The 16,646-nt window shown below is 38.3% G+C and overlaps 1 protein-coding gene across 1 annotated transcript in view; it reads right to left on the reverse strand.

Annotated features, from left to right (window-relative positions):
- Positions 1 to 223: 223 nt before the first annotated feature.
- LOC146002049 (cuticle protein 14-like) overlaps positions 224 to 16,646 on the reverse strand; it is a 135,130-nt gene continuing 118,707 nt past the window's right edge. Inside the window, exons 3-4 of the mRNA XM_083139762.1 lie at positions 6,422 to 6,554; positions 224 to 388 (exon numbers count right to left, since the gene is read on the reverse strand). Coding sequence (XP_082995888.1) covers positions 289 to 388; positions 6,422 to 6,554 — 233 coding nt within the window. The 3' untranslated portion in view covers positions 224 to 288. The remainder of the gene's footprint in view (positions 389 to 6,421; positions 6,555 to 16,646) is intronic.

Below are 16,646 nucleotides of genomic sequence, written 5' to 3' on the forward strand. Positions count from 1 at the left end.
AGACATACATGGTACAGGGTACATACGAGTTCAGAACCCCTGATTGCATTACTCAGTCATATCGTAAACGAGGATGTTACACAGTTTAATATCACTACTTAATAGGATAAAATAACAATACAAACAATTGTAAAATTTCAAATCGACTAGATGCACAAATTAAGCAGACAAATGAAAGAAAACTTTATACTTTTGTACAAAAAAGAATTTTAATCTTCGCAAGTTTTGTTATTGTTTTGTACATTGCACAGGCGTCCCTAGGCATATTATATATCGGTGGGTTTGTATTCAGTCCAAACGGTTGTTGCCCTTGAAGACAGGAAATGGAATTGGTCCAATGAAAGATGGCGGCCCTCGATTTACCAGAAACCTCGTTGTCAGTCTTGACCTGTTTGGAAGATAGAAGTGAATTTTTCAGAAATGAAGTCAATCTAAATTTGCGATTAATTAAAAATGAAAGAAATATAAAGATATCAACACTCTTTTGCAGATACTTATAATTAAACCAACCTCTCGTAGCTGAGAGAACACTTTTACAAAAGTAATTTAATTACGCCGAAATTATAGTCATTATGTTATGTAATTATAATTAGTGCAACTGGCGAAATGAAGCAGAGTAAGAAGCGCGATCATGCGATCATACATTTTTCAAAACTTATTCAAACTAAGGTACACAAAATGGCTTAGCGAGCATAGGGTATGAAGTTAATGCGAAGATGGACAATTACACACCAGCTGTGCATTTACAGAATTCCATGATTTCCTTATGGGAAATCAACTTCAAGTTACGACTAATCAAATAGGAGTTTCGATTTTTCCTAAAGCTATGACATAGTTCAACGTATCCCTTTTCCGTCTATGTACTATTCTACGTCATTGGATGTTTGATATTCCCAAGAGAACGAATAAAATAATGGTCCCATAAGCGTAAAGCATTTCTCCTTGCCTCGTACGGCCATCATGATAGTGTTGCCAACCCTGATGTGCATAAAGGAGCTAAATTTCACCTTAAATAGAGCAAAAGATGACTTTCAAGTTGCTAGATCATCAAAAGCTGCATATACGTAGTGCTTCCTAGGGTAAATTTAGGTATCAGAGGGATGGGGGCGCTGCTATTACCGTTAGCTTTGAAGCGATGGCAATTTATTCTTAATTTTCACCGCCTAGATTTGGCGGCATAACCCATTTCAATAATCCACTTATGCTCATTTGAAATCGAAAATAAAGGATTTCCGGATAACATCTTCACCTCAGCCACGGTGCTACATAAAAGTAACTGGGAAGGTAAGAGGGGTGGGTGACGCAGCCAATATAACAATATCACGTCACGTGCAAAATGTACACTTATGGCAAAAGTTGGTATTTCTGGACCGGAGCCAGTAGTGGCATCATAGTGTGGCAGGAGGATGGTGCCACAGTTCACAGCCAAAAGAGTGCACGAAAGAGCCAGATCTGGCTCCAAAAGAGCGGAGTTGGCAACATTGATCGACAGCTGCCGGAGTGAGAAAGACCTAGGGGAAATTGTCCCTCTCACCCTTAAAGGTAAATGTTTCATGAGAAATTTGGGCTCTCTGACCATATCTATACATACAGGGTATATCGACATTAATGATCAGTAGAACTTTTTCATCGACATATTTATGCACCCTTATTGATTTTCAAAGAAGGAAACGTTAAGAATGCTCTATTCCAGCCTCATGAAGCAACAGAATGATAGTCAGCAATCGCTGGAAGGCACTCTGCAGTTATGCGTTTGTATCCCAGAAAAAAAACCATCGTCGCAAAGAAGATATTAAGGTACTTAAATACAGCAATTTCTATGAAAAATTAAATTTAAATTTATTTCTCCATAAATATCTTAAAGTTCTTAAAATTACTAGCATTCTCTTTTTGTTTATTTGGAACAGCAGAGTGACAATCACTCTGCGTTGTAACAACTTCATTGACTTCTATTGTGATCATTATAACCCACAAGTGTCCGTGATTACTGAGAAACAGAGGCTTATTTGGAGACATAATGAATGACAACAATTAGAGACTTGTACGGCCTGCCATGGCTCTATGGAGTAAAACGCTGCTGTTAATTGGTTCGTCTCCACATGACATGTTGGTTGCTGAACACTTTTTTGTCGTATCTCCACATTTAGTTGGAAGCGAGTTGATGACGTTTTCGTTGCCCGTACATGTAGTGTATTCAAAATCCACATAAATCGAAATTCAATCGGCTCTCCGGAAGAGTTAGTGCAGATGTACATTCGACAAAATAGTATTCAGCCGGCCATGTGTGCTTGTCTCTCGTCCCTTCGGTGTGAAAAATTATCCCAAGAGGAATACGGAGTAACATATTAAGATTATGGATGCTTTCAGCGACAAGCGAGAAGAAATAAATGCATCCTTTCGTAAGAGAGCGACACTACAAGCTGCATGTCACTTGCGTGCAGGGTGCGAAATCGTTTAAGACTGGTGAGGGGGAGAAAGATCTTAGTCTACAAACCCCCCTCCCCCACAAACATACATATAAATTAGACGATATACATATTATAATGTTATTAAAAGTAAAAAAATACTAAATTTAAAATATGTTAGTATTATTAATTACACAAAGAAAATAATTTCAGGTATTATAACGTAGCAAAGTAATTCCCTTACTAACTCGTTAAAGATGTTAATAAATTATCAAATACTAGTTGAAGTGATTTTATTATATTAACTTCTTATTTAGTTATTGCTTTATGTTAATATAAATCAATTAGATTTTATAGTTATTTTTGTCTTGCATCTTGTTTTACTTTTATTGTGCGTATTGATGTAGATTTGTTAATGATATCTTGAGAGAGAAAAAGCATTCGACACACACAACACACTAATTTGTGTATGTTTTCGATATTATTCTTAGTAAAGTATACTTGAAATTAAAATAAATTGTTTATCTTTTGTTTGTTGTAACACAAACTCTCCCCTATGGATTTTTTTGTGGGGGGGATTTTTGAGGCCAAGATTGTTGGGGGATGAAATCCGCCCCGTCCCCCCCAGGATTTCGCACCCTGCTTTCGTGTTATTCTACTAGCTAGTCTCGGTCTGTAGGTCGCTCATGCGATGTGAGTATATTTTCACAGACTGGAATAGTTCCCTTGTCATTTCGGAGTGAAACACCCATATCGTGTGCAACTTGCTACTTGACACTTCTGTCCAAATGCTGCATAAGGGTGTTCTTTCGATACGCAGGAGGAAAACACTTTTCTTGTTAATCATTACTTACTTTTGCCTTACTTTTCTGCCAAGTTCATTGATGATGACGTCAATGGAAATATCGTTTTATTTCCTCCTATTATTTTATAAAGGGTGGGATTTAAAATACCACTTCATTCCATTTCATTGCATGTAATGATTGTTGTATCCTAACTAACTAAATAACTTTGCAGCCTTCTTAAACCCGAACGTCTATGGCTGCAGCAACACAAGCCTTCCATCTGTCCCTATCCTGGTCAAGATCAATTCAATGTTTTCCATCCTTACCGATTTCCTTCAGGTCCATCTCAAAGCTATCCCTCCATCTTTGTCTTGGCCTTCCTACTGGCTTCTTCCAACAAGAATCCTGTAAACTCTTCTTTTGTCTAACATTCGTGGCACATGCCCGCCCTCCTAAGTCATCTAAGCCTGTTTTGCTGTGATTGGGCGAAAACTAGCAAGGCAACGACAGTTTACTTTTTGTTGTAGACAAACATTAGCATTAAAAGGCTATAGCCCTAGAGCAAAAGTGGTAAAAAGTGGGGGACGGACAAATCCTCCCTCCTGTCCTACTAATCGCCACTGAACATTTACTATTTAATTTAATGGAATACAATAGCCATTCAGAAGAAATTCAGGCCTCAGTGAAATACTTATTTTTAGATTTTTAGACAACAATTATAAATATTAATATAATGTAATAGAGTAGAAACAGATTATTCGTAATAATGTTAAAGAAAACTGTGTTCCCATTGACTGAGTCATCAACGCATTAACCTAGAAACCTGAAACTTTAGGATTGTCTTTGTTTGACGACGGAAGCACCCATAAAAAAGAGATTTTCCGAAATTTACCGAAATAAGGGGGGTGAAAGTAGTGTCAAACTTTTAAGATTGTGATGCGTTTATAGCCAAATCCCCTGAACCTAGAAACATGAGAATACTTATATATAATAAACAAAAATTATCAAGAGATAGCGCTGTTTGCAACTAAAATACAGCTATATATACATATAGTGTACAAGTTATAACAATATTATTTGTTGTGGAAGAACATATAAGAAATAAATTAGGAGCAACGGGAAGTCTCTAGTATTAACATGCACACGAAATACGAAATTATGATTATATCTAAATTTTACGCAGTTCATTATAATGAAAATGTTGTTTTAGTATTATTAATAAATTGGTGCCGTGGGAGAAGCGCACGTGGGAGGAGCGCACAGTGTGATCTGCGCACAGAGAGAAAAAGATCGTGGGTGAAGCGCACATTCAAATGTTCTTCTTTCTTTCCTTGCAGGTGAATGCGCAATGGAAGTTATTACCAGTGCCAAGGGTAAAGTTTGCCTCTTACTGGACGGCCATCAGTATCGTGTTGGCCGTAAGACTGAAAATGTTATCTACTGGAGATGTGTAAAGGAACGCCGGCTGAAGTGCAAGGGATCACTAAGGACAACATTAAACAAAGACGTTTTGGGGAAAAAAAATACTCATCAGTGTGTTCCGAATGTTGCAGAGTTGGAAGTTGTAAAAACCATGTCTGTATGCAGGGAAAGAGCAAGGGAGGAACTGTCTACACCAGTGAACGTCGTCTACAAACAAGAATTTGGGAATTTGACGAATAGAGGTTATGAACTAGTTACTGAAATTCCAAAACATGATAACGTAAAAACCTCTTCGTGTGAAATACGTAGGGAAACACTGGGAACAATCCAAAATCCGATTGGTAGCTCCGAAATCTCCTTGGATGAGAATGTGTTGAGACTTTCCGACGGGACGAGCTTCCTTATGCTTGACATGACAGTGGACAACGAAAAGAAATGTCTGGTGTTTGCAAGTAACAGTGGCAAGAAATTATTAACATCTTGTAGTTCTTTCTACCTTGACGGAACATTCAAAAGTTGTCCGAAACAGTTTGAGCAAATTTATTCAATTCATGCTGATGCAGGAAACAAACATCTGTCCAGCAATTTATGTGTTACTAGAAGATAACAAGAAATCTACATATAGACCTAGGCATTCCAGGTCGCAAGAGAAGAAAACAGTTCATTGAAACCGACAGGCATATAAAAACAATTTTAGACAAATATGTTGAAACTGAAGATTTATTTCGTTGCCTCAATTCTCTGTCGTACGTTGCAAAGTTTGATTGAAGATCGATCTGAAAAGTTGACGAAGCTGTAATAGAAGCTGCTGATAGAAGAACCTTTAAGCAACCTTCGTATTAATCTACACGTTGTCCAGTCCCAAGTCTGGAAAAAAAATTGCCAAGGGAAGGTTATTATTGATAACCATACTATGCGCTAATCCCACTAACACCTGACATCCTATGCGTTAGTCCCACGAAATCTTGCTGTGCGCTGATCTCACGTGCGCTCCTCCCACGTAATCAATAAATTTAGTACAACGACTTTAAGATATACATTTTATGGCTATGCGATGCGGAATTCAAGAGAATACCCAACCTATTCTCCCGACTATATTGATGAAGGAATTGGAAGCATAAAAGCTGAATTATCCATTCTATTAAAACATCGCTCTGAAGCTCGTCGGTTGAACGCTCACTCACCGCAACTTCCACCGGATGCAGAGCAGAGCAACAAGAATTTTCCAGCCGGCTCTGCACAGTCAGCAAGGCAACTGCCTTTACCAGCGGTGAGGGCACCTTCACTGTAAGTTTCCACCTGCACCCAGGTGAACAGTTGGAGGTGCAAAGTATATAAACCCTTGGAGATGGTAAATCGAGGACCACGTCATCTACAATACGATCTGCGCTGATGACGATACCACTTCGAGAGATCGCGACATCTCGAGGCAGCAACAAGTGTACAGTATAGTTGCAGCGGTCCGGACTACAAAGAGCCAGAAAACCAAGAAGCCAGCCCGAGTCCTGAGAACTAGCGAGTCCTGATCATTTAGGCCAGCAGTCTCTCCAGCGTCTTCCGCCATCTCCACGGGCTGCCCGTCTCTGTCCAACCGTCGCCGACGCTAGAAGCCGAGGGCCAGATCATCGAGCAAAGGGTGAGTACCATTCAGGGTAGAGGTGGTCCAGCAAGACCCAAATTGAAACTTCAACTTTATTTAACTGAGCTACGTCCTGGCGTGACTCGATCCCATACGACGTCAAGCTACATGGTATATGTGTCTCGGGATATTTCTCTGAGGTACGTATTTAACTTCACTGAAATTCTTACCTATAACCGTTCTCATCGGCTGTGTATTCTATGACCCTGAGAACCCCTTGGGGGTCGACATATCCATACTTCCCATACACACGGCCACTGGGTTCGCGAACCTCTTCTCTGTAGGACTGGTAGGAGTCTGTTCCTGAAATGAAAAATAAATATAGATTTTAAGTTCTTGCGCGCAGAGATTGCAGAAATATTTCATAAGAATTACATTCAGTTTCTTTATGCTGCACATGTTATGTACGTACGCATGAATTTTTCATTTGACTATTTATTTAGCGTTTGCAACTTTTGGCTACTCGCCACGATGAGAATGAGCGATGAAACGTGTTGAAATTGATGAACGGAAACTCACAAAGAACACCCATTCCCAAGACGTGATTCGAACCATGGACCTTTGGCGTCGTAGAACTCTTTTCTAACCAATCCCTCACGGATGTCGGCATGTGTGTGCGTATGTGTAAGAAAAGAGGAAAAAGTACTGGCATTGTGAAATCAAAACATTGTTCGTCTCTTAATGTAAGAAATTTCCCTATAAATATGTATTTAATGTTGTAAAGGGAAATTTATGCACTGTTATGCGAAATGAGATTTCACGTTTTACATTGCAGCCTTCCTACCGAGTATGGCCGACTTCTCAAGCAAGAGAAAAAATATGTTTTTAGCTAAAAACTCGCTCCCTAAACATGACAGTATAGGCTATTCGCTGCTGATTTATTATTAGTCTGTTACTGTTGTTGTAGGTATTTTGGCCCTAGTGTAGCAACGTGAGCCTATGATATTTCGGATATTAGCAGTCGGCCATCACCAGAATACATTAGCAAGTGAGAGAGAGAGAGAGAGAGAGAGAGAGAAGGAGACAGGGAGATATAGATGGAGAGAGGGAGAAAGAGGCCGTGAGAGAGAGAAAGAGAGAGAGAACAAAACAGGGAGATAGAGATAGCAAGAGAGAGAGAGAGAGAGAGAGGAGGAGATAGAGAGAGAAGGGGACAGAGAGAGAGAGAAAGACACAGGGAGATATACAGAGAGAGAGAGAGAAGGAGACAGTGAGATAGACAGAGAGATACAGAGAGATATACAGAGACAGAGGGAGAGAGAGAGAGAGAGAGAAGGAGACAGGGAGATAGACAGAGAGATACAGAGAGATATACAGAGACAGAGGGAGAGAGAGAGAGAGAGAAGGTGACAGGGAGAGTGAGATAGAGAGAGAGAGAGAGACAAAGAGAGAGAGAAAGAAGGAGACAGGGAGATAAACATAGAGAGAGAGAGAGAGAGAGAGAGAGAGAGAGCGAGAGAGAGAGAGAGGCAGAGAGATTGAAGACAGAGATAAATAGGGAGGGAGAGAGACAGAGAAGGGCACAGAGATATATATATATATATATATATAGAGAGAGAGAGAGAGAGAGAGAGAGAGAGAGAGAGAGAGAGAGAGAGAGAGAGAGAAGGAGACCGAGAGAGAGAGAAAGCGACAGGGAGATAAACAGAGAGAGAGAGAGAGAGAGAGAGAGGAGGACACAGGGAGATATAGAGAGAAGGAAACTGGGAGAGAGAGAGAGAGAGTGAAATAAACAGGAAGATAGAGAGAGCAATTGTCAGGGTCATGTTTCACTTGGTGTCTGGTGTTCAATGTCACATTTTCGCATCTTCATAACACTCTTTTATGACACAGTGAACAGTAACCGATACATACAGATGGTGCAAGTTTTTTGACACTATGCAGGCAGACAGGTTTCATACATGGTTTCAACAGGATAGTGCTATAGCCCATACCGCTAACAATGTAACAGCGTAGTTGGCACACTGTTTTCATGGATAGGTAATCTCTCAAGGATTGTGGCCAGCTCGGTCTCCAGAGTTATTGCCGGCTCCCGTGGCATAGTGGTTAACATATCGAGCTACGACGTCAGGGGTTCCGGGTTCGAATCCCGCCCTGGGCATGGTTGTTTGTGAGTGTCCATTCGTCAATTTCATCACCCATCAACATCTTCGCAATTTAGCCAAAAGTAGCACAAAAAGCGAAGTAAAATAAAGCAAATCAATCATTCTTGTGTAGTTACCTCAAAGATGCTGCCTAGGTAACACGATTCCAGAATTACTCAAAACTGTGTTGATGCAATTTCACAGAAAACTTTAAGAGGAGTCTTTAAAAACAGGATTCGCCGTATTCACGTGTGTCAATCTCACTTCCAGCACTTATTGTAAATGCAGTACAATAAATCGTTACCCATAAGGTTGCGTCTATGTTTGATCATCCTGTGTTATGAGGTCAGAAGGAAAGTGCAAGAATTATGGCAGAACCTAACCATTCTACACAATATCGTCTTTCTGCATTCTCCGGGTCAAGTTCTTTTCCGAAGACCAAAAAACGAGGTGACCTTGAGCAGTGACCTTGCTAGGATTCCATATAAACCCGGATGCGTGTATAAGGTAAGGATTTCGCCGTCTAGTAGAGAATACGCTGCTTGATGGTCCTGACAGGCAGTTCTCTAGGGTCGGCCAAGGTTCAAAAGGAAAGACAGCAAAAAAAAAATAATAATAGCAAGAGGACGTTGAGAGACAGTTGGAATTCATCTCGTGGAACGTGTCAGCACCGCTTCAAGTATCTTCTACTAGTATCCAGGGGTTCCCAAACGTTTTTGTCTCACGGCGCCCAAGTCGGAATGTAGACCTATCTGAAACTTCCAACGCTCAGTAAGTGTGGTTAGGTTGCTTGCTGTAAGTTAGAAAATAAAGGCATATTTCAAATTTAGAAACATCTTATGTGTAAACAGTGCTTAAACCATCTGTAGACTAATAAGTTATCCCTGTACCAGCTAACTGTAGAGCTCCATTTACTTGTAGTACCACATTCATGAAATCACAAAAAAACATTACAGGAATTTTGTACTATTTTTGTACAATTTTGTACACCAAAACAAAAATTTTGTACAAGTCTAATAACCGAGAAAAATCAACAAACAAATGCTGTAGTACCACTTTCGACAATTCAAAAATAAACAGTGCAGGAATTTTGAACTAACTTTGTGCAATTTTGTACAAGTCAAATAACCGAGAAAAATCAAAATCAAAAGTGGTACTACAAGTAAATGCTGTAGTACGACTTTCGAGAATCCGAAAATAAACAGTGCAGGAATTTGGTACTAACTTTGTACAATTTTGTACACCAAATCAAATAATTTTGTACAAGTCAAATAACCGAGAAAAATTAAAATTAAAAGTGGTACTACAATTTAATGCTGTAGTACGACTATCGAGAATCCGAAAATAAACAGTGCAGGAATTTGGTACTAACTTTGTACAATTTTGTAAACCAAATCAAATAATTTTGTACAAGTCAAATAACCGAGAAAAATCAAAATCAAAAGTGGTACTACAAGTAAATGCTGTAGTACGACTATCGAGAATCCGAAAATAAACAGTGCAGGAATTTGGTACTAACTTTGTACAATTTTGTAAACCAAATCAAATAATTTTGTACAAGTCAAATAACCGAGAAAAATCAAAATCAAAAGTGGTACTACAAGTAAATGCTGTAGTACGACTATCGAGAATCCGAAAATAAACAGTGCAGGAATTTGGTACTAACTTTGTACAATTTTGTAAACCAAATCAAATAATTTTGTACAAGTCAAATAACCGAGAAAAATCAAAATCAAAAGTGGTACTACAAGTAAATGCTGTAGTACGACTATCGAGAATCCGAAAATAAACAGTGCAGGAATTTGGTACTAACTTTGTACAATTTTGTAAACCAAATCAAATAATTTTGTACAAGTCAAATAACCGAGAAAAATCAAAATCAAAAGTGGTACTACAAGTAAATGCTGTAGTACGACTATCGAGAATCCGAAAATAAACAGTGCAGGAATTTGGTACTAACTTTGTACAATTTTGTAAACCAAATCAAATAATTTTGTACAAGTCAAATAACCGAGAAAAATCAAAATCAAAAGTGGTACTACAAGTAAATGCTGTAGTACGACTATCGAGAATCCGAAAATAAACAGTGCAGGAATTTGGTACTAACTTTGTACAATTTTGTAAACCAAATCAAATAATTTTGTACAAGTCAAATAACCGAGAAAAATCAAAATCAAAAGTGGTACTACAAGTAAATGCTGTAGTACGACTTTCGAGAATCCGAAAATAAACAGTGCAGGAATTTGGTACTAACTTTGTACAATTTTGTAAACCAAATCAAATAATTTTGTACAAGTCAAATAACCGAGAAAAATCAAAATCAAAAGTGGTACTACAAGTAAATGCTGTAGTACGACTATCGAGAATCCGAAAATAAACAGTGCAGGAATTTGGTACTAACTTTGTACAATTTTGTAAACCAAATCAAATAATTTTGTACAAGTCAAATAACCGAGAAAAATCAAAATCAAAAGTGGTACTACAAGTAAATGCTGTAGTACGACTATCGAGAATCCGAAAATAAACAGTGCAGGAATTTGGTACTAACTTTGTACAATTTTGTAAACCAAATCAAATAATTTTGTACAAGTCAAATAACCGAGAAAAATCAAAATCAAAAGTGGTACTACAAGTAAATGCTGTAGTACGACTTTCGAGAATCCGAAAATAAACAGTGCAGGAATTTGGTACTAACTTTGTACAATTTTGTACACCAAATCAAATAATTTTGTACAAGTCAAATAACCGAGAAAAATCAAAATCAAAAGTGGTACTACAAGTAAATGCTGTAGTACGACTTTCGAGAATCCGAAAATAAACAGTGCAGGAATTTGGTACTAACTTTGTACAATTTTGTAAACCAAATCAAATAATTTTGTACAAGTCAAATAACCGAGAAAAATCAAAATCAAAAGTGGTACTACAAGTAAATGCTGTAGTACGACTATCGAGAATCCGAAAATAAACAGTGCAGGAATTTGGTACTAACTTTGTACAATTTTGTAAACCAAATCAAATAATTTTGTACAAGTCAAATAACCGAGAAAAATCAAAATCAAAAGTGGTACTACAAGTAAATGCTGTAGTACGACTATCGAGAATCCGAAAATAAACAGTGCAGGAATTTGGTACTAACTTTGTACAATTTTGTAAACCAAATCAAATAATTTTGTACAAGTCAAATAACCGAGAAAAATCAAAATCAAAAGTGGTACTACAAGTAAATGCTGTAGTACGACTTTCGAGAATCCGAAAATAAACAGTGCAGGAATTTGGTACTAACTTTGTACAATTTTGTACACCAAATTAGAGGGGGAGTGCGTAATGGTCCTTGCGGGGGATGGGCACCCCTGATGCTATGGAAATAGAGCCGGTTCTATCCTTGAGAAATGCCATGAAATATGCCATGGCATCTGAAAAATCATAACATTTCTCACTTTACACAGTATCATTTTGGTTATGGCATAAATGTTAAGAAAAATGAAAGGCAAATGCTTTCGTCTATAGCGGTCCTCATAGTGGAACATGTAGCAGTGTATGTATTGGATATTTATTTTGTCGATCGCCCGAAAGTGGTGTAACTACTTCCCCCTGTTTATACCGAATTAATTACTCAAATTATTTTTGTCAGACAAAATTTGCGAAAAAAACACGAATTTTTGTCTTAGGGGCAAGTACCAGGATAAACGTACCAATAATAATAATAATAATAACTTAATAATGGCTTTATTATTATTATTATTATTACTAAGTAGTAGTACTAGTATCAAAGACATTATTATCATCGTAAATTACGCAAAAAGGGGGGTAGAAGTCTGTGCTAAAGCATTTGTTTCGAACAAACGATTTGAAATATTTTTTCAACACCGTCAATTTCACATTAGCTAATAATGAAAATCAACCACACAAACTGTATTTTTGAATGGCAGAAAATGAATGATAAATGCATTCCGAAGATGCATGTGTAACTTTCATGTACAGCAAATGTTTTACACATATGCAACATGGGGGGACATAAAATAGAAAATACACATCCAACAAGCTAACACTAAATTGTGTATGTATTCAAAGCTTATTCAATACAAATATACAACACATATTATTTAAATACATTACATTACAGAAAACAAGTAGAATGCCATGGAAGCGAGGAAGAAAATTTTTAGATCAAATTTTTGCAATTGAAAACAATATTGATTTAATAGGCCGCAAATAATTTCACTCGACGCCAAGTTACAACTTTCTTTTACATCATTCGGCGCCCATGGCCGACTGCCATCGCCCCTAGCTACAGCTCTGAACTTGATAAAAACGAGAAAAGCAGATAATGCGAGCGAAGCAAGCAAGAAAATTTTACAAAATGAATTTTTATTTGCATAAAATTTGAAATCCAATGGGTAATTGCTCTCCTCTGTGCCCCCCTTGCAGGTTCTCTTGGCCGTCAAATTTTGGCCCCCCTTGCTACCCTAGAATCGACTTTCGTGGAAGGTTGGGGGAGGGGCAAAGACTTCTACCCCCCCTGTGGTTGCGTCACTGTATAATACAGACATATTTAAGCAATATATGTTTACCTTAGATACCTTAGACTCACTGCCATTGTTAGTCAACCTTTTTCTGCACAGTTTGTCTGCTCGACTAACCTTGTATTAATGCGAATAGCACGTCCCACCCCCCGCATCCAAACCGATTCTAAAGGCATAAGAGGTGCTGTTTAATTTCAACCCTATCGCCGCGATCCCTCACAAGTAGGTAGAAAAACTGTACATAATAACCAAAACTAAAAATTAATAACAAGTCAATCGAACGATACGATCCCCCATTTTTGTGTGAATATATTTAGAATTGGTATAAAATCCCCCCCCCCCAAATTGCATGGCGCAGGCGCGTCATGAAACCCCCTGTGGACACCCATGCGTAGCATAACCAACGACGCCTAGGTCACGAGTGCAGATGTAATGGCGGCCGAGAGATGTATAAAACGTATCACTTCACATTTTTGAAAGCCTATAGCTATTTAACCGGGAAGAATAACGTTTCCTGTAAAAAGGTTTTTGGTAAAAATCCATGGCGTTTCTTAATTACATACTATATATAGCGTATGCAGTACACGCATGAAGAATAGCTAACCGCTCAGGAGATGATCCCCGCCGGAAGCGAAGTGACGTAGCAACAGGGTGGGGGGAGAGCACCCTGGGGCGGAAACACGGGCTGTGGTCTCTCTGTAAAGGTGTTGGTTTCTTGACAGAGCGCACACACTTTTTTTGGAAGAACCTGCAGATTTAAGAGATTTTCAACGACGAAATTGGCGGTACCAGCACTGGCGTTCGAAGAAAATAACAAGCGGTGAACGTTTATTTGCACTCACAATGCGCAAAACTGCAAATGTCAACAATGGTAAACACTATTTTGTCGGTCTAGGTTTGTCATGAAAATTTTCGGTCTCATTGTTTCACATCGGCATTGTTGATCATTTCTTTTATTCGAAAGTTTCCGACAGAACACGTGACAAATATACTGGAGGTTGCAAGCCTAGTTTCAAGGACCCAATTGTTACGCACATAGTGTAAAAAGTCCCATTCTTCGACTTACATAAAAAATAGGGAATCGTTTTGTAAAGGAAGATCAAGCTCGTTGTTAACCCTTAACTAGGGGCGCGGGGTAAATTTGACTCCCATGCAGGTATTTCTTAACGCCCAGACGCTTGTTGGTTGCCCCCGATGCTAGCTTATCTAGTGCCTTCCTAAAACAGTCTGATTCAACGGTCGAGGACATTTTCTTCATTGTGTGTGTAATTGCAGCAAGGTAAAGCTGATCCAAAGTTGATGGGGGTCAAATTTACCCCCACGCGTCTAGTTACGTATGCGATTTTTGATGCTATTTTTTTTTTTTTTTTTTTTTAGAACTTTCACTTATTGTGCTTCGTGAGTGAAATATTTTAACAGTTTTTACTTGATCTGTGTTGTGTAACCGTGTTTTAAAGTGAATGTTTAGTTTTTTTTAAGAAATCGCTCAAAAGCTCGTAGTATCAAAGACAGCAGGAGCGTATACGGTGGCTGTTGGAGGACATTTCAAACCTATTTCATCTGAAGTGCTTCAAGATGAATAATTGACTCCAAATCAGATCATGAGTGAGAACATTATACAAATTCTAAGACAAATCATGATGATGCGAATGATATCCCGGATGAAGATTAAACTTATTTCCTGGGAAATAACAAAATAACTCGATGGAAACAAGCTCCCTGCTCATATTCGAATGTTCACAAAAAAGTATGAACATTGTTTTACGTCTTCTTGGATCACTTGCAAGTGCAAAAAATGCCAAATCTGCTATCGAGGATTTTCACTTTTCATAGATGATGCTACTGTGAGAATCATTGTGGAAACTACCAATGCGTATGTTGAAATTATACAGGGATATTCTGTAAGGGAAAGGAATGCCACATTTACTGATGAAGATGAAGTTCTAAAAACAAAACAAGTTTATTTTGACATAATATATGCTAAAAAAAATAATACAATGCTTCCGTTAAGTTAGTTGTGTAAAACTATTGGGGTTTTTGAAAATTGATATGTGTTGGAACTTCAATTTTTTCATGGGAAAACGCACTAAAAATAATATTTGTATTTCTTTAAAAAATGGATATTGCTAAATTTACATAATGTGTACCCTACCAAAAAATATTTTTTGTGTTAATTATTCCACACTTTCTTCATTATTATCATTTGATTTAACTATTGCAAGAAAGGGTTTGGAAATGATGAAAATGCAATGTCTGTCCACATTATTTTTTAAAAATTAACTGCACCTCTTTTATATATGCAAAAACTACTTTAAAGTTCTTGAAAATAGTCAATTTAATCGTATAAAATTATTTTTGGTGCATGTGTATCTTACTTCATTACAAATAATATTTTATATTTGGGGGTCAAATTTACCCCCACGCACCTACTTAAGGTGGTGGAAGAAGTGCGCCTGGTTAAGGGTTAATCATGATTCGGAGCTACGCGTATATTCTCGATTCTTTCCGAATTCTCTTGATCATCGGCTCCGACAAATTCGTTGCTGCAGACGCACGCGTGGTGCTCTGTGTAATTGGCACTAAATATTGCTTTTCTTCAAATTCACAATCGCAGAAATCAATTACTTTGCTGACAGTTTTACGCGCATCACTATGCATAATAGTACCTTTCCTCCTTACACTTGACAAAACTCTTACAGCAGCATGAACACCACGAAAATACTAAAGAAAAAAAAACAACACAAACATCAAGTTAACAGCCACGCACACGCACTTCCACAAGGGCATTCGTATAAATCCCTAAGATTATATGTTTATTTTATTTAAGTCTCTCTGAACGCTTCATGTTGACCAGGGCATTCACTTGTTTTTCTCAGTTGTCTCAACTTCTGAGGCATGTTTACAATGCATTGTGTTGTGCCATGCAAACCTCCTGAGCATTCAGGAAACAGGTAATACTTCTGGTTATAGAGTCAGCGGTTTGCATGGTAGCAATTAAATAACACGATTCGGCATAGAGGAAGAGCTCGATGGTCTAGTAATATAGAGGTGAGACAAGCTGAGAGGGGACTGACTTTTGGGATTGAGTTGAGAGAGGAGAGGTGGTCAGCAAGGTAGTAGGTCAGAAGTGGAACGACGCTCTGGTCGACGAATTGGAGAAGCTTACAGAGGACTTCGCTTATTTGATTCAGCTAAAGACTTCAGATAGACAGGTAATTATCCTAACACCCAGCCATGATTCAGGTTCAACGGTTCACAAAACCCAACGAGTGACCATTGTCTTTTCTCTAGTTTAGTTCCTTAGTGTGATTTTGTACCTTTCGCATTGCCAAGCGATAACTCGTCATGCCAATGACGAGTGGTCTCATCAGAGGATGAATGATGAGTAATATACATCACCCATTGATTAATTGGTTAACAGTTTAGGTATTCATAAGATCCCACGAACTTTAAGGTTCGTTACGTGGTGGAGATGCAGGGGAAGACTTCCTGCTACCCCTAAAATCTGCATATAGACCGGACTTCTCCTCCGGGGCAGCTCCAGGGGGTGCTTGTGCGCCCCTTAATTTTCCTCGGCACCCCCTTCAGCACCTCCTATGTTAAACTGAAAACACTAACCCTTTGAGTATCATATTATGCCATGTCGTCATAGTCGTCATATTGAGCGCGTTTAATTATTGTATGCAACAGGCAAGCAATAACAGAGATGCCGATATACATACTTTTCTATACTGGCGGCAACCTCTATACAGCGGCCGTTTTTCTGGTCAGCATTGTTACGAATTTTT

Source organism: Lepisma saccharinum, chromosome 18, assembly GCF_977018435.1.
Source record: "Lepisma saccharinum chromosome 18, izLepSacc3.1, whole genome shotgun sequence".
Taxonomy (NCBI): Eukaryota; Metazoa; Arthropoda; class Insecta; order Zygentoma; family Lepismatidae; genus Lepisma; species Lepisma saccharinum.